Source organism: Photinus pyralis, unplaced genomic scaffold (genome assembly GCF_008802855.1).
Source record: "Photinus pyralis isolate 1611_PpyrPB1 unplaced genomic scaffold, Ppyr1.3 Ppyr1.4_LG1, whole genome shotgun sequence".
In the NCBI taxonomy this organism is placed as follows: Eukaryota; Metazoa; Arthropoda; class Insecta; order Coleoptera; family Lampyridae; genus Photinus; species Photinus pyralis.
The window spans coordinates 65,012,860-65,039,389 of NW_022170249.1; the positions used below are offsets into that span (position 1 = coordinate 65,012,860).

The following is a 26,530-nucleotide window of genomic DNA, read 5'->3' on the forward strand; positions in this document are numbered from 1 at the left end:
ATCCGCGAGGTATATTTTTAATGGTTAGCAGTTGCAATTTATTTGCTCACATCTTCATGAAAATTATTTATAGTGTATCTCAAACATCGGGGCGCCAGCAGCCGCTATCGAGGTGGCATCAACTCGATAAAAGATTAGTCACTTGCGAAACCGGATGTGACACCTCCTTTCGGAAAATGTGATATGCCGACTTCGCAGGTACTCGGGAATCGTCGAGAACGTTCCGTAATCTTTTTAGAAACATCCCGTTTGTTATATAAGCACCTGGTCCAATGCGAAGGCGGCCTATTGTATGAAAGTATTACAGTTAAATTTAAAGCAAAGGCTATCTTTGGAGGTAGCAAGAACAATTTTAAATAGAGCATGACAGCAGTCTTTGTCAAATTTTTTAACCTTTAACGTCACATTACATACGTAGAGAGGATATATTATTCTGCTTATAACTAAATGAGAATAGGTTAATGGTTTCGTTTAATTATTGTTCCTCCTTTAATGTCGTCATCGTTTCAGCATAGATAATGCTTTCCCATTTCCTAATCCGTATTCAAATTAATGACTCACAGCCAACAAATTTCAAGTTCACTTTCTCGCTTCCAGTGAAATTACCCGCATGCTCCATTATCACGCCAGCATTTCGGAAGGAAACTCAAACTTTCACCAATCGCACGCACTTGATGACAATATATAGGTCGTGACGTAAGAGATCATTTCAAATGAAATCAATGACTGGTAGTAAAACGCTATGGATCCCTTCGTAAGATGAAGGCGTCATAAAAGAGCTTAGCCGCAATCAAATTTGAAATAACGGCCTATATTATACGTGAGATTTTATCCATTTCTAATACCTATGCGACATTTTCGAAAAGAAATCATCGATATTTGAGATCGAGTGCGCTTTTCAAATGGCGCGTTTTACAAGCAGGTATTCGGTTTCTTTAAAGTACTGTAATAAAGTTTTACGTGCATCGTAAAAATCGTTTACGCTTCCATCATATAGGAAATTACCACCACGTTGACTATTGTACTTATAACCGCTCATTTCGAGCTATTATCATCTGGAGTGCTAGAATCAATTTGCATGAATTATGAATTCTAATTAAGCTGTACGATACATGATGCTTATTATATGGGGAGTAACAAAGACAATAATAATTCCTCAATATGGGCTATGAATAAAATTTATCCCGATTCTAAATTGTCTGAAATGGTTAAATGCAAAACGATGAACGTTGCACGGCGCATTTAGCGGTAATGTAATGGCTTAGTGTTATTTCTTATTTCTAATATTCCTTTTGCAAACAAAATATTGGTTCTATTCGAAACAAGACTAGCGCACAAAATATTGTTATAGCTTCTGGTTTTTATTATTCTTCTTTATTGTTCTTCGGCAATCTATTTTAAAGCATTAAATAAAAGGTTTAGGGTTACTTAATCTGCTTCTTTAATTATGTTGCATTGAAGAAGCGATATAGCGTATGTAATTACGGTCATTGTTCCTTTAGAATCAAAAATTCGCGGCAAGTCACGAAGTAACCAGAGCATTATTAATAAGCCTAGCGCTCATTGTATCCAGTTTTTCTTAAAGCGAGCTTTTTGTAGGCATGCTCGATTTCATTCCACTGCGATCTCTTGATTTACGGATACACCTTTGTGTAGGGAACAATTTTAATGGCAAATTTACGGTTATCATTGCATCTCAGGGTACTCGTTGCATATTTACTTTTATGTACCGATAATAAAAGTTCGTAGGTCACCATTAAAAGATAATTACAACCAAAACCACCTAAAAAGCCCAGTTTTCACTACAATTAGTACAATCTGACCCGCACAAACGATGCACGTATTACTCTCGCCAGGAAAGATTGCCGGTCACAGCACACCTAGTGGCGATCTACAATCTGTGTTTTTCTTAAGATGTGAGCGACTTCCGGAATAGAATTGTGCCAATGTTGAACGAAAAGTCTTTTTGTTCAACATTGACATGATACTATCCCGGAAGTCGCTCACATCTTTATAAAAACATAGATTGTAGATCGGGATCAAGCGTTCTGTGACCGGCAATCTTTCCTGGCGAGAGGTTTAGTTAATTCAGTGTGTGCCAATTCAAACTTCCTACCCCTAATAGATCAGTCTCCGGTTAACTAGTAGAAAAATGCTCGACCAGGTTAAATGTCTATTGAAATTGAAATTTAACCCCACTCTTAAGCCCTTAATTTCATCAGGACGTCCTTTTAGATGCGGTGACCAGTTGACCACCCCTTTCAAATTTAATTTGTATATGAGGTTGCGCGGCACCTTCCTCTTTAATCATATAAACTTTGGTTTTAGTTTACATCGGAAACTAAAACGAAATCGGCTTGCAAAGTTCGCTCCGGTAGCCCACAAAATATGGCCCTTGGAACATTCGCCCTCAAGCAGGTAAATTTGTTTCCCAAGATTCGCCCCCGGAAGATTCGTCTACGAGATATTACCTACATCCAGAATATTCTCCTCCGGTAAATTTGCCCCGGAGGATTCGCTCTCGGCGGAAAGTATTGAACACAGACAATTTTGGTATTTCGTTGAATATGCGCTATAATAAAAATTGATTTTCACAATCACCAGGCGTATGGGTTAGCTACGTAATGGTGCAATATACAATCCTTACGACAGTGGAGTACTGACGTTACTTTTTGGAAAACGATATGGTGAAGCTTCGGAAAACGAAGATACTCCTGTGGCAAATTTTCCGAGGGCGAATCTTTTGAGCGATTTTTCTTGATGCCTAAAATTCAATCCTTCAACTACTTCGCGCGCAAGTCTGCTGGGGGAGAATTTTCCGCGAGAAAACATCCCTAGAACGGATCTTCAGAGGACGAAAGCATGGGGTGAATATTTCATTTTATTTAATTTTTGACTTTTGTTTTTAAGTTTGTGTGATTTCAGCCAAGGCTGTTCTACCAACCCAACCAACTATACATTTACAATTAATCACCATGCCCGAACCCTGATTCAAACCAGGGACCCTTCGTAGCCAGAGTCTTGAGCTTCAACTTATCTGCGCTACGCGGACCGGGGAGAATTTTCCAGGTCTTTAAAAACGTTAATTTTTATTTGAACAAATCGGAGCTTCTTTTCAAAGCTTATTTCCAGGGTTTTCTCGATAAGCATTTTTCATACGTGAAAAATGTGTAGGTTATTTAAGATTGATACTTAATACCATCGAATTTTCTGGGGCAGCTACTTCAAATCATGCACATGTAGCAGAACTCCGAGAATATTATTGTTAATTTTCTAGAAACTGATTATTAGGCAGTGGAAACTTTTTACAACCGACTAACTCAGACAATGTATATTTGAGAAATTGCGGATCATAATTAAATTGTCTAATATTTGGGGGAAAACAACTTCGCCCTCATTAATCAAACTGCAAATTCATGAAAAAAAAGTATAACTTTCAAAACTAGTTGTACAAATAACTATTGCTTTCAAAATCACACGAAAAGTGCCTTCCATTCGGAACTGAATTTTCTGAACAGATTTTGGTATTTAATAAAAATTACATTCATCCCAACCCCACTACTGCCTCAGCAGAAGGAAAAGGTGATTTTTAAATAAAACAAAATGTATATCCTTGTTTCAAAAATCAAACAAAAAAAGGCATGAATTCGGAATTGAATTCTCTGAACAGATTTTGGTATTTAAGAAACGATAAAAATTAAATTCGTTGCAAGTCGCAAACGGCAAAAGGAAAAAGTGTCTTTTTAATAAACCAAAGTGTATATCATTGTTACAAAAATCAAACGAAAAAGGTTTTCGATTCGGAACTGAATCTTCTGAACAGATTTTGGTATATAAAATCGACAAAAAGGAAATTTGTCATAAGTGGGTGAAGTGATTTTTTAAATAGAGCAAAGTATTTATCTTTATTTCAAAAATCAAACAAGAAAGGCTTTCGATTTGGAACTGAGTTTTTTGAATAGATTTTGAATTGTAGAACTGACAAAAGGTTAATTTTGTTTCAAAGAGCTACATCAGATAGAGCATCATCATTCAATTAAAACTTTTTTAATTCATCTGTTCGCAAAAGTTTTATCCAGAAATAGTGTATTTTACCTGCCAGGTCTTCAGAAATTACGCTAAATAATAAGATTTCCAAAGCCCTAATTCATTTAGTATGTAATTTCTCGGTAAATATTTGAAACTCAATGAGAGCGGCCGCACTAGAATGACAATTCAATTATAAGTGGTACCACTCCCTTCACTTTTAAATTTTAATGATGAAGGAGTTGAATCAAACGGAGACGAAAAAAATGTGCTTATTTTGATCTTCTATTTGCTTGAAAATGAACCTGAGTGAAAACTTTTAGATGCGCTAACTTTGGTCCCCTTTGTGTCTGTGTTTGCAGTACGAGGATAAGGTGAGGCCAAAGGTGAGGCTGACAATGAAAGAAACGGGATTTTATTTTTCTACGCGGTTTCCCTGTCCATAGTTGTTTCGGTAGATCATAGACTTCGCTTTGGGCCACTGGATTACATCCATTGATTTTTTCGTCGATTTTGTTACTAGCGGATCCATTGTCACCAATCGTCACACTGCGCTAAATAATGTTTCATCTAATATTTATGGTAAATTTTGGAGGGGCCAAAAAATGCTCTCTCCCTTTCAACATACATAGTCGGAAATATTAGAAGAGGGATCACATTGCTTATAAAAAGAGGCACAATTGAGCACCATTAGATACATTAAATAAGTTTTACCGTCCGAAATGTGACAGTCAAAATAATAGATATATACTGGTAGCAAAGTAGGTGGCTCACCATTGGGATCTCCATAACCCTGACAGATACAGTGATGATTTAAATGGGGGCGAAGTTACTCCGTTTTGTGACAAAAAAACGTATTTAAAATTTAGAAAAATCTTTGAAAATAACTGAGATATTTTCACCAAAAAACTGAAAACGTCCATTTTTTCCTGGCATAAACGGTCGGAAATGAACGGTTCCAGGCAATCTTTTTCGGGGAAACTGAATTAGAATTTCCATGTAGAGACAATTCTGCGCTCATTTAACCTTTACGGCATCTCTCACTATTACCGAGATCCCAATGGTCAGCCACGAATTTGAACCACGCTGTACCATTTTAATCACGTGATCACTGAAGTACAATTACTTGCTTTGATAATAGTGGGGTGCCCTCTGAACGCACCCAGAGTAATTTTCATTAGATTTTAAAATGAGAGGTTTTGTGAGAACCACAACATTGCTTGATGAATATGACTTTTTCAAGATTCTGTTTAGTCTTTAACATAAAAACTTTCCTCTAAGCAAATAGTAACTGAAGAATGTCAAATAAGTACATTGTGCCACCGTATATTAAGATTTGTTATACTTCCCCATTATAAAAAAAAACTGTTAGGAGTCAGTCGAGAGTGATTTTACAGAATCGAGTACGTCTTGAAACCACTAATATTTTCTCAAACGTAGAAATTGAAACGAGAAAAGTAAGAAAACGAAAACAATAAAGAAAAGACTAAACCACTTCAAGGGACAAATATAAAACACACAACCCCATAAAACCAGTAATGAATGAAAGTCATAAAACGTTGGCACGACTTCTGAAACCCACCGAACGGAAATCGCTCCTCGTTCATTTCCCTTATTTTCCAATTTAACATCAACGCCCTCTGAGCATGCATGAATAACGCGACTAAATGAAATTTTATGGTGGGGATAAAAGAAAGTTTCGTTAAATTGGTCAAATATTTTTATGATACGGATATACCGTTATATAAGGTAAGTGAAGGTAAATCATTCCGGTGCGTTTGGAACTCACGTTGAAGCGATTTACATAAGGCATGTAGGGGGTGTGAGCTCTTTAAATGTATGTCACCAGGTCGTTTCTTATTATTATTCATTGCGCAACTATTTCAAATAAATTATGCCACTATCTGCTTTTATTGTTTGCATTGTTGTCGTATACACAATGTTTTATGGGCAACGCTAATTTGTAATATAATTACAAGATGTAAATTTAAAATTATCCATCAACTGTTGGAAATGATACTGAATAGCCCCTTTTTTGTTTCGGACAAATGTATCTCTTTGATTTTTACTGTCAATTAAGTTTATTAAAGATTAACCCTCGTCTTGGTCTTATTTGTGGTTGGGTTTGCAGTTTTGTTTTCGTGAATGAATGAAATCTATTGCCGACTATGATTTTATTAAAAAGGTCGGTCGTTCTTGTGCCTGTTAAAATTATCTGACAATTTTCCTTTAATTTAATTTAACTGAAACAAGAAAACCGTCGCTTTGTGATATATTCATTTAGGAAGTCTAAAATGTCGAGATAATTTTATCATCCAACTTTCGAGATTTTCAATTTAAATATCTTCGAAACTTGATTAAATTGTGAGCTTAAAATCCTAAGGATTGCATTATATTACTAAATTGTGTGTTTAAAGGTCGAAATTCTACTATTTTTCTTATGTTCTGAGCATAATGGCTCATGTTTAAAGTGGAAATTGCATATTAAGTTTAGAGCCTTCAGTTTAAACGTCGAAATATTATTCATTATGAGTTTATAAACAATGCGAGTCATAAGCAGCGTAATAGAATTTATTATTTATATTAAACCTGAAACTCTACTAAATTATCGGTTTAATGTTGCAACATTCATATATTTCGGGTTTGAAAGTCGAAATTTTATTAAATATCCAGTTTAAAGTGAAACTTTTATTAAACCACTAGCTTGAAAACTGACTTTTCTCAGTTTTTCTGTTTAAATACCGTTGAAACTTTATTAAACTGTGACGTTATGCTATACATAAATTGAATTCCGCACGGTATAGTATTCTATTACTAAATTTTTGGTTTGAAATCGAAATATTCTTAGGTATAATGATGTACTACGAGTTTAAATTTTGATTAAATATCCGGGGTTAGAATTGGACTGTGATATTCCCTACCTGGCATAAAGGGCGACTGAAATAGAACCGAATGACTCCCGGGATAAGTGATCAACTCCCATCGAGTTACAACGGCTTCATGGCGGAGGAGTGGTTGAGAGAAGGGCACCCTCTTATCCCTCCAAAATGCGGATGAACAACTAACGTCAACAGCATAGGATGCAGAAAGCAACGGGAATAAATCTTTGTTGATATCCTAAGTTGACGGTGGCAGAAATGAGAAATGAAAAAAAAATGGATACTTCGCATATTTATAAGTTAACCGCAAATATAATATTTCCTCACTCGGATTCCCAGGAGTAGAACTATACGAAGTGTGCATCCAAGAAGAGAGGAATGTAACAACCCTTCATGAAGGAAATTAAAAACCTAAAAAGAGAAATGCTAAGAACTTGGACTATGGTGTCATTAGTGAGATGGGGTGGATGAGGAGTAGAAAAAGAAGAACATTTCATCTTCTATTATAGTTGAGACAAAAAAGGAAGAAATGGGGCGCCTTACCAAAGTAATAAGCGACTGTGATAGAATCATAGCCGATAGCAATGAAAGTATATACGATACGTGATCAAAACGGTGAAGAAATGGAAGAACTGTACGAATGAATTAGAGGAATAGGTAATTGGTAAGGAAGAACAGTGATGCTGTTGATTGTGATGGGAGATTGGAATGCCAATGTGGGAAAGGCGAAGGTTAAGGGAGTGGTTGGAAGATACGGACTCGGAGACGGGAGAAAGGAATGTAAGAGTTTTGCAAAGAGAATAATGTTATTGTTATAAACACATGATTTAAAAACCATAAAAGAAGGAGCTACACCTGAAACGCACTAGTATTGTAATTATAGGTAATTGGAAAGGTAGGTATCTCTTTGAAGTAAAAATTCTACAAAATATTGTGATTAAGTCATAAAGTTTGCCTGTTTCCAGTTTAAGATGGAAATTGAGTAGTATAAGGGTGAACAAAGATCGTTATAATCAGATCACTATTCTGACATATAACAGTATAGGTAGTGTCTGTAGGGGGTAGTGCATTCGGCGCTTTTCTTTTCTGGTGGATAATATTATCAATGACAATTTGTTTAATTTGTTCATATTTGATTAGTGTGTCTCGCATTCCTGTAATTGGGGCTAACGTGACTTATTGATAGAAATCATTCTTACTTGGTTAATACGGTTTTTCTGTAACACACCTAAAACTTTACGTAAATTCGTTCTCGCATTTATATTAACCGTTAAGTACATCGCCTCGGGACATGCAACAAAAATAAGCTTAACCTAAAAAATGTTCTGTTGTCATTTTTAGAATACTCGATCAGTATAAGCCTGTCGTAAAAGAAATTATACTAACCTGTGTGACCAACCATTAGTGAATGTTGCATATTATACACGGGTGATGTACAACTAAATTCCAAAAGGAAACTTGTTACTGTAACTAAAATTGCCGACAGCATCTGAAAATAAAAGAAAAAAAAGATAAATAACGTCCACTCAAGATCGACTAATATCACAAAAGATTTTACTCTTACAATGCCACCTTTATGCGAAGACGTTTTGATAAATGAAAAAAGTTTGTAAGCGTAACGCTTACGGAATTAAGTTTACAGAAACTTCAATAAACTTTCATAAATAATGAGATTTCGACTTCAAAAACTTGAAAGCCGCAAAATTTAATTACCGGCTCGTTCGAATGCCTCACGAACAGCGGAATTAAAAATTTCAGAATTATCTACCATTCATTGGCTTCTCCGATTTCTGAAAAAAATTTACGGAGTGATAATTATAAACATCCGACAAAAGTTCTACCAATTACGAAACGTTTCAAATTTCGATCTTTTAGAGCATCAATTACTTAAATTTATTGAGAAGCAAAAAGAGTCGACCGTAATATTCGACAAGTTTAGCGGTGGGTTTTATGATTGCGTTGTCCCGAATTTTAATATCTTGTCGTGATGGGTTAATTGTAGAGTAGTTTATTAATCCTGGTTTTTGTTTTTGAAACAGGTATATTTCAGGCCCTTAAGGTTATACGAATTTTCCATTATTTACCAAAAAAGTTAGCACAACCCTACTGAGATGAGTGTAAGTCAAAGTAAGTGGGTTTTATGAAAAAATGGACTGACAGGTGGAGCACCGCCAATTATTAATTTTAATTAAGATTGAACGTTGTTGTGTATAAACCAGAACTCCCGGCCAGTAAAAGACATCGAATTCTTTTGTACGCTTTGAGACAAACAGCGGATTGAGTACCTAAAAATCAGTACTCAAAATTCTATCCCTATTTAATGTATTGCAGTACGACTTAAGAAATTAAATGATCTTCCTAGTGCATTTGACAACAACTGATTGCACTGAAATACTGTAGGGGATTTTCTCTCCTTATTCTCGCCCACCTTGGAAGCGTCGGAAATTAATGCATGAATGAAATCACAGACAAAACGGAATGGAATAAATTCGGCTTGGTTTCCTTAACGATGTGAAACCCGGAGAACATTAATTTCTGTTTACTGTTACACTATCCTGAGAGCGAACAGATTGAAATTTCAGAGGTGGTTTCGTCTAGGAACATGCAAAGCAATTCCCTAAACCAAGCAAGATTGAATATTCACAAGGTAATTGAGATTTATAGACATTGTTCGTATATTACAATTTTCTCGCATGGAAAGAGAGCTTTTTTTGCAAGCTTACAACGTAAGAACTGGAGCTGTATTGCTCAGTGAGTACAAATTGCTTACAATTTAAGCTCTGCTCAAGCTTAATGTGATAACAGGTCTTGCCGGGATTTAACTGAAGATTTAGATACAATTATTATTCTACAAGTTGGAATCTGGTGCATTCGGCGAAACCAGATTCAAAGGTAGAGGAAATGAATCCAATCTCACTTTAGTCAAGGGCGGTACCACCTACGTAGGATGCTACAAATTATCTACATATATAGCTACACTTTTAATTTGCGCGCTATGTTATAAGCTAAAAGAATTTCCCCTCTAGTAATCCACCCACAATTGTAGGAGCGAATTTCGTTGAAAATTCCGAAATTTTAAATCGGGATTTTATCTTTAGGTGGTCATTGAAGGTATATTAAACAAACAACATTTTTTAAGTGTATGGATGTATGGAGAAATAAAGCAGGTAACACGCCCTATTGGAAAAACACTTTCCGTAAAAACAAAACCGGACATTTACTAGTAGAAAATAGCGATAAATTAGAAATTGGGGGAATATTTTGAAGAACTATTGTTAAATGGTGACGGTGAAGTAGGTAATGAGAAAGAATACAATGATTTGAGGAGGCAAGAAGAAAACGCTGAGTTTCGTAAAGGAGAAGGATCTAATATGTGTATAATTAAGTTGATAAAGGAGATATGACAAGAACAAAAAATTTTGGAGTTGGAAAAATTTGCGAAATATTACAGTCTAAGAATAACCGAAAAGAAAACAAAATATTTAGAGAGGGCAGGAAAAGAATTTAGAGACAGTGAAAATCTAGTAGATTAATAGTGGAAACAGAAACTTTGGAAAACTCGTTTGTCTACTTTGTGGTGATACTAAAAATCAATGGAGAAGAGGCACTTTACTTTTCCGTAGCAATTGGACGGTTGCTTATAGATATTTAAAAATATTTGATGTGTTACAGGGGTTACCACCCCCGCAATTGACTGTTGACCTTAAAATAACGAAATTAGATGCTGTACAGACATTGTTGACTAGGAGCTGAACTTGAAGATATCGAAATAAATTAAAATACCAAAGCACAAAGGTGGTGTTTATAGATTTAGGTTTCTATACATCTTGTGTATTGAGTTTCAAGTTAATCTTTCGCAATACTAAATACAAATTTCGGCAAAAAGTTCAAAGGGCTGTAACTTTTGATCTAGTAGTCCAATCTTGGAACTGTATGAAATTATGGATTCTACGGGCCCAACTCTATAAGAAAATGTTTTTCCCGGTCGAACTCAGACAATTTTTTTTACGGCCTCAAAAAAAGGCAGTGTATAAACCTTCTTTTTTGCCAAAAAACGACTGCTCCAAAATTTCTCGGGAAAACACTTTTTCTCACTAATTTTGGTGCGTAGAATCCAAAACGATTCGTACTTTTTCGATCATACCTCTCAATCAAAAGTTATGGACTAAATACAAATTTCGACAAAAAGTTCAAAGGGCTGTAACTTTTGATCCAGTGGTCCATTCTTGGAACTGTTTGAAATTATGGATTCTACGGGCCAAACTCTATAAGAAAATGTTTTTTCCCGGTCGATCTCAGAAAATTTTTTTTACGGCTTCAAAAAATGGCAATCATACTATTACAAAGAAAATGTTTAAGCTTGTTTCCATAATTACATGCCTCTTTAAAGCAAATCTACATTTTCTTTGCAATTTTTTATGCTTTGTAATCCCGACTACTAATAAGGCATGTAGATATTACTAAGGTTATTCGATCTCGTTCTAATATAAAAAAAATATTTGAAAGATGTACTCGGTACCTGAATATATTTTGTCTTTTTTAAATAAATGATCCCAATTTATTCTAAGGCGGTTACATTTCTAACTTTCTAGATTTTTATATACACATACACATACAAATTATCCTTCCATCATACGATAGTATGAAGAAAATGTAGCTTATTGTTAATCTCTGATTTTGACGAAAAATACGTGTTTTCGCAATATTTCAGAATTTACCCGAGCGAATGTTGTCACCTCATTGCATGGCATAATTTTCAAAGTATCAAGTTCAAAATTTCACAGTAATTGTCAATCTCTGGAACACTTAAAATCTTAAAACACGTTTGAAAGTTTTCGCGATTTTCCGGGATTTTCCGAGCAAGTGTCTCTTCATTACAGGGCGCAATTTCGAAGTTATCAAGCACATTCTGCCTATACAGGGTGCTCACTGGAAAATTGAATTTATTGATATGAAGAAAAAAGGCACTTGTCGATTCTTACGGTTTTAGCGTGGGTACTTTATTTTGATTTCCATTGTACATAATTCATGTTTATAACATTTTCGGTAAATTTGGCTCGGTAACTTCATCAAATCTGTTACCTTTTTCTCTTACAAATTACTTTTTTGTATAAAAGGTTCTAAACGAAACTAGAATTAAGAAGGAGAATTTTTAAACAAAAAAAAATTGGTTAATCCAGTAAATTTGTGACACAACTATTTAACGTTTAAAAAGTATGCCCCACATGGTTTATATATTTTTGGTACAAAGGAGTGCGACGTAGTGCCAAGTTTTAAGGTTTATTTTGCTACTTTTCCAGATCGACGCGATTCGCTCAATCTACTTGAGACTAAACACTTGCAAACAGAAGAAGAATTGGATAATAGCACGTAAATCGCCACGTAAACGCTTAAATAAAAGCTCCCTTTTTATTTCAATTCCACAAATCAACAAGTACTTATCCCATTTAAAACATTAACAGTACAAGACAGTAATCCTCTTCATTCCTCCGGTCACGTTTTTAACAAGAACCGAAACTAATTCGTTTTTTATTCTGTGTATGTGCTCACAAGGCATAACATATTTCTTTCAAAAATAATACGCAGGTACCGTTTAGCAAGATGATTCTGCAATTATTTCGATCGTACACCGTATTTACGATTGATAATATCCAAATCGGTACTTCCGTGGCGCTATTAATTTACGTTAAGTGCCTAACTAGGAGTCGATTGGATTTACGTTCACCAACGGCATATTAACTTTTACTGAAATTTTTTAGCCGTACCGGTCATGAGCGTAAAGAGCGTGAGAATTACAGTGTTCCGGAGGTCTTTGGCTTTTAATGGTACACGATGTCCATGGACATAAAAGCGCTAATTACAGTTATTCTCTTGTAAGATAGATACGCAATTTTTGGAGACAATTGCGTAAAGGGAACGCGGAAACTTACGATTTACATCGTTACAAGTACGTTAAACGGAGAGTAATCACAAAATTAATTAATCAACGCTCGTATTTAAATTCAAATTACGCTACGGTTTGTTGATTTAGAATGAAGGAATTCCGTTTTTTGCGTTTCCTTTTGTCTCATTCGCTATTACTGCTATTTGTTTTTCTTGCTGCCTTTTTTTACTAGCGTGTTCATTCAGAAAGCATTCGAGTACATCTAGAAATTATGCTTCATGGGACAAGTTAAGGAAATTAGTAACAAAAATTTAAATAAACGTATTATCCAGGTAAGTTGACTTTCGAAGTGTAAAGACGTTAGACGAGCGCAGTTATCGTTATCTTTGAAAGTGTCCTCGCGCCATACGGTGATAAATACAATAACCTAGTGCGAAAATAATACACAAGCAAACATTTATCGAATTATTCTGATCGAATGTAAAATTATATACCAGGTAAGCAGCTGGTCCTAAATTTCTCTAGGGGACATGCTCCCCCGTTCACAACAACACCCACCACTAGACCACACAACTCCTAATGCCCAAAATCAACCCCAGCAAAACTCGGCACCAGTATATAGAATTCCTAATGACCAAACCAATCTCCGTAATATACTAAAACCCGCAAAGTTAAACCTCCGTACAATGCCTGAAAGCGACAACATGAGTGACAACATGAATGTTGAATTGAGCGACAAAGAGCAACAAATAGAACAGAAAAACCCGTGGCAAATCGTCGCAAAGCGCAAGCGAGAAAGATCAAATCAAGAACCTCGCACTCCTACAACACCTCCAACTAAAATACAAAATCGCTACAGCCCGCTTACTACTGCGAACGAGCCAACTGAAATAAACGAAACTGAATCAACTGAAGCAAACGGAAACAACACTCAACAAAAGACACCAAAACCACCACCAATATTCATATATGGAGTTAAAAACTTTAAAGATATGGTGAATAGCCTTTCCCTAGTAACAGAGGAAGAAACGTACTACACCAAAACCCTTCCCAATGATACTGTCAAAATCAATGCGCGAAATGTAGATACGTACAGAAAACTAAGTAGACATCTAAAGGACGAAAACATCATCCATCATACGTATCAAATAAAAGAGGAACGAGCATATAGAATAGTAATACGCCATCTTCACCACTCCATACCGACTGAAGAAATAAAATCTGAACTGGAAAAAGCAGGTCACAAAGTTCGCAACGTTATGAACGTCCAACACAGAGAAACCAAAAACCCCCTAGCGTTATTCTTCGTTGATCTAGAACCCCAGCAAAATAATAAAGAAATCTTCAAGCAAGAATTCCTATGCAACAGCAAAGTAACTATTGAAGCTCCAAAAAAGAATCACAGCATAATCCAATGTACCAGATGCCAATCCTATGGTCACTCCAAAACCTATTGCCTAAAACCATTCTACTGCGTAAAGTGTGGTCTTTCACACGATTCAAAAACTTGCAATAAACCAAGCAATACACCCGCTAAATGTGCACTATGTGGCGACAACCATCCTGCAAACTACAAAGGTTGCACAGTATACAAAGAATTAGTATTAGCACGAAACAGGACTTCTAGAGGATATGAACAAGCACAGTCTCAAGCAATCAATTCAAATGAAGATATGTACAGAATCCCAAACACACCACAAACGAGACAACAAACCACCATCCTACACACCGATCAACGAACGTATGCACAAGCAACGAATCCAAACAGTCAAACAGCACCACAATTAAATCTAGAAAATCAACTGTCAGCCTTCCTAATGGAATTCAAAAACATGTTTGCACAGCTAATGAGCCAGAACAGTATGATTTTAAACCTACTAACCACAGTCATTGGGAAACTACAACCATGAACCGCTTAAACATACTCAGAATTGCGACATGGAATGCCAACGGACTGCTAAATCATAAGCAGGAAGTTATTACATTTTTAAATATAAACAAGATTGACATTATGCTCATTTCCGAATCACATTTCACCAATCTGACAACGTTTAACATACCGCAATATTCCACCTATAATAGCACTCCCCATCCAGATGGTACCGCCCATGCAGGCTCTGTGATACTCATTCGCAAATCTATCTTGCATCATGAATTACCCAAATTCCAAACAGACAAAATACAAGCAACCAGCATCAAAATAAAGGCCAATCCATGTCAATTGACGGTTACAGCTGTGTACAGTCCGCCACGACACACAATATCCACAGATGAATATAAAGACTTCTTTAGCACGCTTGGTAATAGATTTATAGCCGGGGGAGACTGGAATGCCAAACACACACACTGGGGGTCCCGAGTAATTACGACAAAAGGCCGAAATCTTTTACGGGCAATGAACGACAATAGCTACGACTTTCTTAGTAGCGGCGAACCTTCCTACTGGCCAAGTGACCCTAGAAAACTCCCTGACCTCCTGGACTTCTACATAACACATGGTATATCAAGAAATAACTGCATAATAGAATCCAACAACGACCTCGCCTCCGACCACACTCCAGTTATAAACAACATAAGTACTATGATGATTCAAAAATTACCTCCACCTAAACTAACCTCGAAGAACACTGACTGGATCTCCTTCCAGCATCAGCTAGAAAAAGTAAATCTTAAGCTGCGGCTCAAATCCCCAACAGACGTTGACGAAGCAGCGCAATACTTTACGCAGGTAGTACAAGACGCAGCCTGGAAATCAACCCCACAAAACGAACAAAATAAAACATACACCACGAGCATACCACTACACATCCGCCAGTTTATATCAGAAAAACGTCAAGCTAGACGGATCTGGCAAAGGTCACGAAATGTCGCGGACCAACATACTTACAACAGATTAAGCCGGAAACTGAAAAAAGCTCTCATGGACGTACAAAACAACACCTTTGAGCACTACATTTCCAAACTGTCTGCAAACGACAACACGCTCTGGAAGGCAACAAAAAAACTAAAAAGACCGCAAACACCAGTACCTCCTATCTGTCAACCTAATGGCGAGTGGGCTCGTTCCGACAAAGAAAAGGCAGACGTATTTGCTTCGCACCTGGCCAATGTCTTTACAACCCAGCCAGACCATACTGATCAAGAAATAGAAAATTCTATCGACACTCCTTGCCAAATGTCCCCACCTATAAAAGCCTTCTCACCCACCGAAGTAAAGGAAGAAATCAAACTGCTAAACGCACGTAAAGCCCCAGGATATGACCTCATCACTGGAGAAGTACTAAAACACCTCCCTAAGAAAGCCATTATTGTCCTAACAACTATATTTAACGGCATGCTTCGGCTAGCATATTTCATTACAATCTGGAAATACGCAGAAATAATCATGATCCATAAACCTGGAAAACCGCCACAAGAACCGTCGTCTTATAGACCCATTAGTCTACTACCTATCACAAGCAAGGTTTTTGAAAGACTCTTTCTAAAGAGACTATATAAAGATCATGATCTCTCAACACTACTCCCCAACCATCAATTCGGATTCCGAGAAAAACACTCCACAATCCAGCAAGTCCACAGAATTGTCAACACAATATCCAGTAGTCTCGAAGAAAAGAAATTTTGCAATGCAGTCTTCCTTGACACCTCTCAAGCTTTTGACAAGGTTTGGCACAGAGGCCTAATATTCAAGCTAAAGAACGCGCTATCCCACAACTACTTCCTACTCCTAAAATCATATATATCATACAGACACTTCTCTGTTAAACATTCAGACCAATATTCTAAGTTTTACCCTATTAAATCTGGAGTCCCCCAGGGTAGTGTGTTAGGACCGCTGCTTTTCCTCATTTACACCGCAGATATACCTCACTCTGCCAACACGGAAATCGCGTCTTTCGCTGATGACGTTGCAGTCATCGCCAACCAAACGAGAACCCTATAAACGCCTCCGCGGACTTACAAACCCACCTCAACGTACTTCAAGACTGGTACACTAAATGGCGGACAAAAATCAATACAACAAAGTCAGTGCAAATTACATTCACCATGAGACGAGAAGTATGCCCGCCTGTAACGATGAACAATGAGAGAATTCCTACAGCAACAGACGTAAAATACCTCGGCCTTCATCTAGACCAAAGGCTCACATGGAAAAAACACATACAGTCCAAAAGAAATCAACTAAACATAAAATTCCGACAAATGCAATGGCTCCTAAGTAGAAAATCAAAACTTTCGCTGAACAACAAAATATTACTATATAAAGCTATGCTGAAACCCATATGGACATACGGTATTCAACTCTGGGGATGCGCAAAACCGTCGTCGATCAATAGCATCCAAAGATTCCAATCTAAAACTCTAAGAGCAATTGTAAACACTCCATGGTACGTGAGTAACCAAACACTCCACAATGACCTGAAGATTCCCTTCGTGACAGCTGAAATACTGAGAATAACGAACTCGTACAACAAGCAGATAGCCAACCACACAAACGACCTAATAGACCAACTATACACCAATGGCCCAACCACGAGGAGACTGCACAGAACATGGCCCCCGGACTTAGTACACCAATGAAATAGCAACTGAGAGGGAGAAACAATACTGATTGTTTCCTTTGCAGATTAAATGCAAACAACACATTTACTTAATACTCTGTATAGATGTAGATTGTAAATGAGCAAATGTCGATTAAAAAAAAAAATTATCCAGATCATTCGATTTCGTATTATCTGTGTATCTGGATAAGTAATGAAGAGTTGAGTTTTGATAAGCACCGAATTTGTGTTCCTTGGGGAAAATACGTCACAGATGACAAGATCTCAATCCGAAAATCGTCAGCACTGTCTAATTGAATCGTGATTAATCTAATGTTATGTAAAAACCAGTATCTAGTCCAATTTTAACAAACTAAACACTCAATTGGGGATGTACCAAGAAATATGCAATTCTGAACGAACTAGACATAAGGTTAGATGCATTTGACGGAATGGGCGTAGAAAGATCAGTCAACTTTTTCTTTTTTTAAATATTAAATAGTCTGAAGAATTTCCTTGTTTCACCCACACGCTTTGCACTTTTCTTAGTGTAATTAGGATTAGTCTAAATATCGATTGCATTGCACCATTCAGACAAAACACTATATCTGCGACGATAAATAGGGACGGTAGCAGTTTCTTACTCATCTCGCAGGTAAAATTGATGGTCATTTGTATTCTTTGACGGATCGCATAACCTTGGGTTAGTCTATTTATGAATGATGTCCGCTACAGAAATGATTCGTCATCGTGCAAGTATACTTTTTTTATTCCAGAGAGATGCTTCTCGTTGAGTCGTAGTAACTTGTCCAAAATGAATTAAACGGATATAGTTGAGTTTAACCGCATAATTCAAAAGAACACTTCAAAGTGCTACAAACAGCAGTGAACCGAGAAAACGTCAAAAAACAAAATCGAGATGCCAGACACCAAGGAGCAGGAACATCCACCGGCGCAGACTCCAAACCCGAGATCCACCGCATACAGATGAAGTGTCAGCCAGGAGTACAAGACTCGACAGCTACTAGAGCGTGAAGAATTTGGTAATCGCATCACACTTCCTTCGTCACTTACAAAACCCAACCAGTACCCAAAGTTTTGCGGTCGGCCTTTCTTCTTGAAGTTTTTCAAGGAGGCTTTTGAATTTGGCTCTCACTGCACGAGTATATCCATGCCCAGTCATCACTTTGTCGATACTGTTTTGAGCATATATCGTGGCAAGGAGCTCTTTGAGGCTGCTCCCCGCCATGATATATCCAATTAGTCCCACCTACTCGTAGGTACCTCCACACTAGTCAATTCAGCACGGGGACAGTTTTGGACAATGTCCCCTGCTTTCATGTGCAATGGCTGGTCGTAGATGACAAACCATGTCTTCTGTCTATGGGCTTTGGTTTATGCAGCATTATCAAAGAGGGAGGTTAGGACAGCTTATTTTCTCTGCTGAAATATTTTTCGTAAAACGAGGCATCGGATTGTCAGGTGAAAAGTATTTTCACCATTCACATCACTGAACGAAACCTTTTCAAAAGGTGGCGTCCCCCCTCCTCGCACTATGGCTGATCTCGCGCAGATGTTCACCAGATGTTTGAATCCAAACTTCCGATACAGGTAGGTACCCAAGACTATCTTCCAGAACTTTTAGAGAGTTGCAAACCCTGAGTCCAAACGACATACTCAAAAATCAGAGATATATCATGTTTTGGGAATTTGGCGATTTTTTGTGCCGAGAGTGATAGGCTTATTTCGAAACATCCAAAATGTGTGTAATGGCCATGCTGAAGACCATACCAGTTGATAGCGCTGCTACCAAAAGTTGGAACGTTTCCATCGGTGTGTAGCTTCCCAAGAGAACTACTTTAAAAGGGATAACATTTATGTTTGAAAAAAATAAAAACTCAGTCTCATTACTTTTCTGCCACACCTCGTACCTAAATAAGATAAATAGACAGCTGTTCTAAAGAAAAGTGTAGTGAATTTTCTTAAAGCGGGAGTGATTTTGTTCGAGGGTAGGTTCCATAAATGTTTGCTGCTACGCCTTATCATTCCCTGTTGAAAGTAAAAATTGTGTTTTTCCAGGTAACCTTTTGGTTTTCTCGCCGAACTTGGAACACATTTTTTCAAGAATTTTGTTTCACATTGAGAGCTTCCCAAACCGAAAGGTGTATGAAAATGATAGCCTGGCAGTAACTTGGCCACTAATCACTGATTTGCAGACTCGGAATTATGCAAAAATAAGAAAACGGATGACTATAAAGAGACAAACAATTCATTTACATTTGCTCCACCATTTTAGCTCATTTCTTTCACATTTTCTAGAATTTTTTTTTTATAAACCCAGGTATAAACCCGAATAGTACTTTTACTAACCATATTATGCACGTTTGTTACCGTCCTTCGCCTTTAGTATCTATGCTCATTCCAACGTTTTTTTTTTTTTTTTTTTTTATTAGATATGCACAAAAGTACACGCATTTTTAACAACGAGGTCATATATGCAATGCAAAAACATTAAGTACTGAATGTGAAAATTAAATACATTTAAAAGTAATTGTCTGTTTTATAAAATCTAATATTTTGTCAACTTCACTTTCACTATCGCCCAGCGCTAACTCTATTCTTTCCGGGATTCTTAGATTATTTCTAACTTGTTCGTATTCTCGGCACTCTATCACAATGTGATTAACAGTCTTTGGAACATTACAAAATTCACAAATGGGTTGATTCGTTTTGTTCAGTAGGTAATCATGAGTTATTTTAGTATGGCCTATTCGTAGTCTTGTAATTACGATTTCTTCCTGTCTGTTCGCTCTAGATGATGATTTCCAGTGTTTTGTTGAAGGTTTTATACATCTTAATTTGTTGTTTGTTATACTGCTCCATTCAGTGTTCCAAGTTTCCAATATTTCCTTTTTAAAGTTGTTGGCTACATCTTCTGATGTTATTCTATTTAGGGTTGTGGATGTTCCTGTAGCGCTTTTCGCTGCACTGTCCGCGATTTCATTGCCTTCAATTCCAACGTGTGCCGGTATCCACAAGAAGACGACAGTCTTTTTTTGGGCTATTAGTTCTTTTTGATTCATGTGCTTTCAAAGTAAGTAGTATTTTCTGTTCTTCTAGAATATCAATCGGTGTAATTTTCTTCTCAAAATGGGGTGGGGTGGATAAAGTTTGTTTAAAGTTGACACGAAACCTTCCCCATGAAACTTTATTTATGAAACAAACGTCGTAATGTTGTTTCATAAATAAAGTTTCATGGAGAAGGTTTCGTGTCAACTTTAGTACTTTCTGATTGGATCATCATCCGGTTAAAAAATGTGGAAAATGAGGTGCTATTGAAACCTAGCAAATTTCCCCATTTTCATTATTTTATGTTCAAATCAAACAATTTTGGCCAAACAATCTGTTCAGTTGTGTTTCGTTTTGTACCTTGTATAACGATAACGGCAATTGATTTAGATTCTTTCACAATGATTCGTGTTAATTTAGATGTATCCAATTAAAAAAGGAGTTCCTGAAAGGTAACTTTCTTCAAACATTTTGAAAATAACATATTGATCCGTCACGGCAAAAATTCGTTAATGTGGTCCACTTCGTATACACTTTGCATTGTTTTTATTTTGCCTCAATTACATAAAATTTCAGTGTAGACTTTTCTAAAATTTGTTCATCCGTTTTGGGGATGACTTTACACTTTATATGTCTATGTCTGCTAAATAAGATGGTCTAATCTTTTATTTAAAAAAAAACTGAATTATGTATTGGTAACAGCCAAAATATGATCTCGAATGGACGCAATATTCAAAGAACGTAATGTAGAATTGTATGTAAATAAACTTTCGTGCGGACTAAAAGAAAATTAAGTTAAGACACAATGGAGGACGCGTAATCTACAAAACTCAATACCAGGAACCGTTATTGTTTTCATTACGTAGGAGGTCAGACCTAATTTTGTTGAAACCATAGCTAGGTCAATTCATTTAGAAAACAAAACCAGTATGGTAACCTTCATCTTCTAACCCTAATACACACCTTCAAGGCCGATCTTACACTAACGCAAAACGTTAAAGTATTTAGCAAAAATTACTGTTAAGAAACGACGAAACCGGTAAATATTTCAATAAAATGTATAAATTATTACAAGGAAGTGTCCGTTCTGACCGATCATTAAAATCACTTAACTGTGCTTGTAATTTTAACAGAAAAATAGTTCGATAATTAAATACTTAAGTAACGAACAGTTAAGCGCCGTGTTTAAACCATCATTATTTTTTATCGAAACCGTCTTAAAAATGACAAACAGAACAATCAACGTTGTTCAACCAGTTTGAGGTTTAATTAAGAATAGATAATGTTTCGCGCGCAATCAAGTCATGAAAAAATTAGCAAATGTTATTGAACTTACCTTGTTTAAAAGACTAGAATTATTTACACCAAAAAGTCAAAAATGAAATAAAACGGTCACTATAACATTTTAATTTATTTAAAATCGAGTCTAATAAAATAAGAGTTTCGATTATTTTTTCGGAAGCAGGGTAAATTAAACACACTTTTGATTTTCAATTTTTACGTGTGTTAATTACTGGAGATCATCTTCATGGTCGCGATCGTCACCAAGCCGATGTTAACTAGGGACTGGCAGAAGAGACTTCTGCCATCTTAGGGTACCATCCAGGTCATCGACTTCTTCATCAGCTCAGTCGTATGTGCTATTGCAAGGTGTTCAGGAGGGGATGTACCGTTACCACTTTTTACTTTGGTAATCAACTTCGATAGAGCAAGGTGAATTGGCTTATCATTGCTTATATAATTTATATATTTGTCAATTATACCTGTAAAAGATGAGCACATCCTTGAATTGCGGGTTTAAGGGATAAATGCACATAGCGTAGCTGCAATTTTATGTCCGGCTAGTGAGTCAAGCGTGGAGAATGTACCGATTTTTAGAAATGTATCATCTTTAAAAGCTTTCCATTACATTGAATCATTGCGACCAACGGATTTGCGCTCGTTTTAATTCTGAAAATTAATTAGCATTTAGTGAGCAGGAAGATATTCGCTAATTACGCTGGTGTCATTTGGTTTTACGACCAAATTAGTAATTTAGCCGGTGTGGATATGGCGCTTTACACGATTATTAATTCTAAAATTGAATAGTAAAGGCTAATCGATTAATAAATTTTCGATTAATAGATTTCGATTGAAATTTATCATTCCGAAGTTGGAAAAAATGCCCAGTCAATATGAGTTCGATTTTACCTTTATTTTGCGTGGTGATTTTTTTCATTGTGACAGATTTCATTTATTTTTATTTCGGTGTCAACAGCTTTTCCGGGATTAGATTTTCGCATCGGTTCAGAGTGGTAAAAAACAAACTTAAAATTTATGACTGTTGACGAATATAAAGATCTTTTTGCCCCGAAAAGAAAAATTTTATTCGTTAAAATTGTTAAATTGGTCAAAGGAAATCCCTACTGCAGGTTTTGCACACGCATGTCAAATTATGCATATGGTCACAAGAAGAAAAATAAGCACAGATTCAGTCTTGAACCGAGTCTAATTGCCCCAGACCGATTCATAATTTTGCCTTTTGATGCTTTCTACTTAATTTTTTTATAAACCTCCTTTAGGATCTTCACAACAGTTAGAATACCTAAAGTCGTCACAAAACCTTCTTACAATCCTTTTGAAGCCAGAGCCTTCTTAGTCTCTTAAATCCCTTGAGGATCTTCCTAAAACCACCCTTAGATCTTGAAATTGTCTTGTAAATCCCTTCAAAACTTTTTTCAACCTATAGAAAACCATTTAGTATGTTCACCTTCAGATTCCTTAAAAATTTGATATTCTTGCACACGCATGTTATATTATGCATATGGTCACAAGAAGAAAAATAAGCACTGATTCAGTCTTGAGTCCAATTGCCCCAGACCGATTCATAATTTGGCCTTTTGATGCTTTCTACTTAATTTTCTTATAAACCTCCTTTAGGATCTTCACAACAGTTAGAATACCTAAAGTCGTCACAAAACCTTCTTACAAACCTCTTGAAGCCAACATGGAATCTTCTTGGGATCCTTTCAGAGCCTTCTTAGTCTCTTAATGCTCTCGGAAACTTGGGAACTTCTCGTAGTCTTTGTTAAATCCCTTGAGGATCTTCCTAAAACCAACCTTAGACCTTGAAATTGCCTTGTAAATCCCTTCAAAACTTTTTTCAACCTATAGAAAACCATTTAGTATCTTCACCTTCAGATTCTTTAGAAATTTGATATTCTTAGATGTTCTGCAAACCTTTTTTAGAATCTTTCGAACCCTTATTAAATTTATTTAAAAAATTAACTAACCCTATTTAACGAAAATATAAAATTAATTAATTTTACTAGTATTATTTGTGGAATCATAGATTATTTTACATAATTGAAAAGTTGTATTCATTATGCCAGTTGCCTTCATCTTGAATTGAGAGCAATTTTGAGTTTGCCTTCTCGAAATGAGAAACTTTCATATTAAACTTATGACTCATGTCGGTGTTATATAGGTGGCGTGTGTGTAGGCGTTGGAAAGGGTTGTTACATCCTCCCTCTTCTGGATAGGAGAACGTCCCGGTTCCTTTCCAGAATTTGGATACGGTTTTTCTGCGGTCTGTGGCCTCGTTTGTTCCCTGGTATGAAATGATAGTTGATGTGTGGTTTGTTCCCAATGCCGGGACGTGCGTCATCTTGGATTTTGTAAGAGGTGGATGAAGTTTCCTGTAGGATTCAATAAGGTCCATCTCTTTTTGGGGCAAATTTGGCATTAATGTCCTCTAGGTAAGCTAGGATACTGCAAGTCGATGGAAGTCATCAGCGGGACTCGATCTGCACGACGCAGGTCGTCCATTATCTAAAAGAACAGAAAAATTCCCCTAAATAAATCTTTGTAGTTTTTAAATGCCTCCCTAAATAGCGATTTCAAACTCAAAAATTATAAGCGTCAATTATGTTATTTTTCGTCATATTTAGGAAACTTTGGAGAGGGGGTAAATTTTGTTTTTTGATTCTTTTCTTTTTATAATCCTCTTAAAACCTTCTTACAAATTATTTTTCGAATCGCTATAGAGATTTAAAGTCAGCTTCCTGGCCTTCAGAACCCTTACGACTTTCTTAATATGTTGTTAGGATCTTATAATTTTCTTCTTAGAATCTGCTGAGGATGCTCTTAAAATGTGTTAAAATATTTGTAATCAAAATACAACTAATAATTCCGTCCGTTCGTCCGAGGGTTTCAGATCTTCGTACGCAGACGGCGTAGGAAATGCTAAATATTATGTGTAAAAACTGCATATCCCTATTATTTTTATTTACTGCCATATTGTAATAGTTATTTACATATCAGGAAAATAACATATTACTGGCGAAGAAATATTAATAATATAAAATAATTTTTATACATCAAATTGTACTGAATTTTAATTTTAATGAAGGAGGCCTCGTACTTCAATTTCCGAGTCAGGTAATATCATTTTACTTACGAGTTTTGTATTACATTTTACCCGAAATCGTCTTTTAATATTAAATTTTAATTTTTATATAGAACTTTTGATTAATGTCAATCTGTCAGTGACGACAGGAGTCATTATAGACGTTTAGTAATGTCACAGGTGCGGGCGGTAAAGTGGCAGGTGTGGCCAGTAAAGTGAAAAGCGGCAGGAAACGTAGTATGCTCTGCCTCTGTCATGGAAACTAAAATTTCCTGAAAATGGTTTCAGGACGATTTTGGGTAAAAATACGAACGGTAGACATTAAAATACAACAGGCTAATTATAACTAAACAGATTCAAAGATTCGCTATGTACTTATAAACAACTTCATGTCAAAAACTGATAGATACTGTCAATTTCACCTTTAAAATGAACATATTTTTTTACCAAACAAGCTCCTAATAATATTTTGTTTATCGCCAGGTACCCAGATCAAGTAGGCGGCGTGCTTTATTCTTTATTCTTTAGAAATTCTTCCTGAAATATATTCCATTTTTATCTGACTCGATACGTTTCTGCACGTTTTTCCAACTATCTCAAAAACGGATGATCTTAGATTGCGAAGGAAGTGACATTAAAGAGAAGAACCCCTCTAAAGAGCACACTTTATTCGCTTTGCGTTAGTCCAGTAGGCTGGACAAACTTTTCGTGTAACAATTTACTCATTTGACATGCACACATTTCGAATATACACCAATATATTGTTGATAAATCTTTAAAAAGCGCATTGCTCCGATGGCAACCTCGCACATTATTTACCAGGAAAGGATCGCTTTAGTGAATCATATGTGGAGTGACTACATTTATATTACTTCTAGATTTAATTTATTACTTCTTTGTATCGGGTGACTAAATTGAATAGTCCCCAATAAAACAAGCTTTTCTATACAATCCCAACCGCAAAAAAATACACCCTGAATTCGTACAAACTACCTACTATGTAGTATCTAAATTAAGGAAATACAGGATGGATGAATAGAACTTTGGTTGAAATGGTTCGCTGCCTGTTAATTCAATCAACACTTTCGCCATCGTTATAGTCGGAGGCTGTATCAGCGGCATGTCATATTAGGAACAGACGTGCGACGATGAAAATTCAAGGATGGACCCCGTGAGTTTTGGAAGAATGGTGTATCCACTATTTTCGAGGATTTGGATGAAAAGCATACATTCTAAACAAATCTTCTTTTCGAAGGAGAGGAAATGGAAGAATCGTTTAGAGGATTGCATCAAATAACGCCGTTTCAAAGACATAGACGTCTTGGAATCATTAGAACAGGGCAACCTGGGCAGATGCGAAAAGAATACGCACGTTAAATTGACATAGAATCGGCAGTTGCAGGTGCCGCTGAAATTTCCACTTCTAACGTCCTATTGGGTCCTGATTCTAAAGAGTGGAAAGATGCAACGGCTTCTGAAGTAAAATCTCTGATCAAGAAAGAAACATGGCAAGTGGTGGACAAACTGGATGGTCAGCGAAGTATTTGGAGCAGATTTTTTCTGCGAAACCCAAGGCTCAGCGCGAGGATTTGGAATGAGAGCATGTTGATTGTTGCTTTCCATGAAACATTTGCTCCTGTTGCGAAACTAGCATCAATACGAGCTGCTGTTGCTGTAGCTTTTGCCAAGGAAATGAAAATTCGTCAATTCGACATTTCGACCCATATTGAAATATATTTTCAAG

At 36.4% G+C, this 26,530-nt stretch overlaps 1 protein-coding gene across 1 annotated transcript in view; it reads right to left on the reverse strand.

The window, feature by feature from the left end:
- Positions 1 to 21,953, reverse strand: part of LOC116160134 (serine proteinase stubble) — a 43,352-nt gene extending 21,399 nt beyond the window's left edge. The window contains exons 1-2 of the mRNA XM_031473271.1: positions 21,736 to 21,953; positions 8,292 to 8,394 (exon numbers count right to left, since the gene is read on the reverse strand). Of these exons, the coding sequence (XP_031329131.1) occupies positions 8,292 to 8,394 (103 nt within the window). The 5' untranslated portion in view covers positions 21,736 to 21,953. The remainder of the gene's footprint in view (positions 1 to 8,291; positions 8,395 to 21,735) is intronic.
- Positions 21,954 to 26,530: the final 4,577 nt, after the last annotated feature.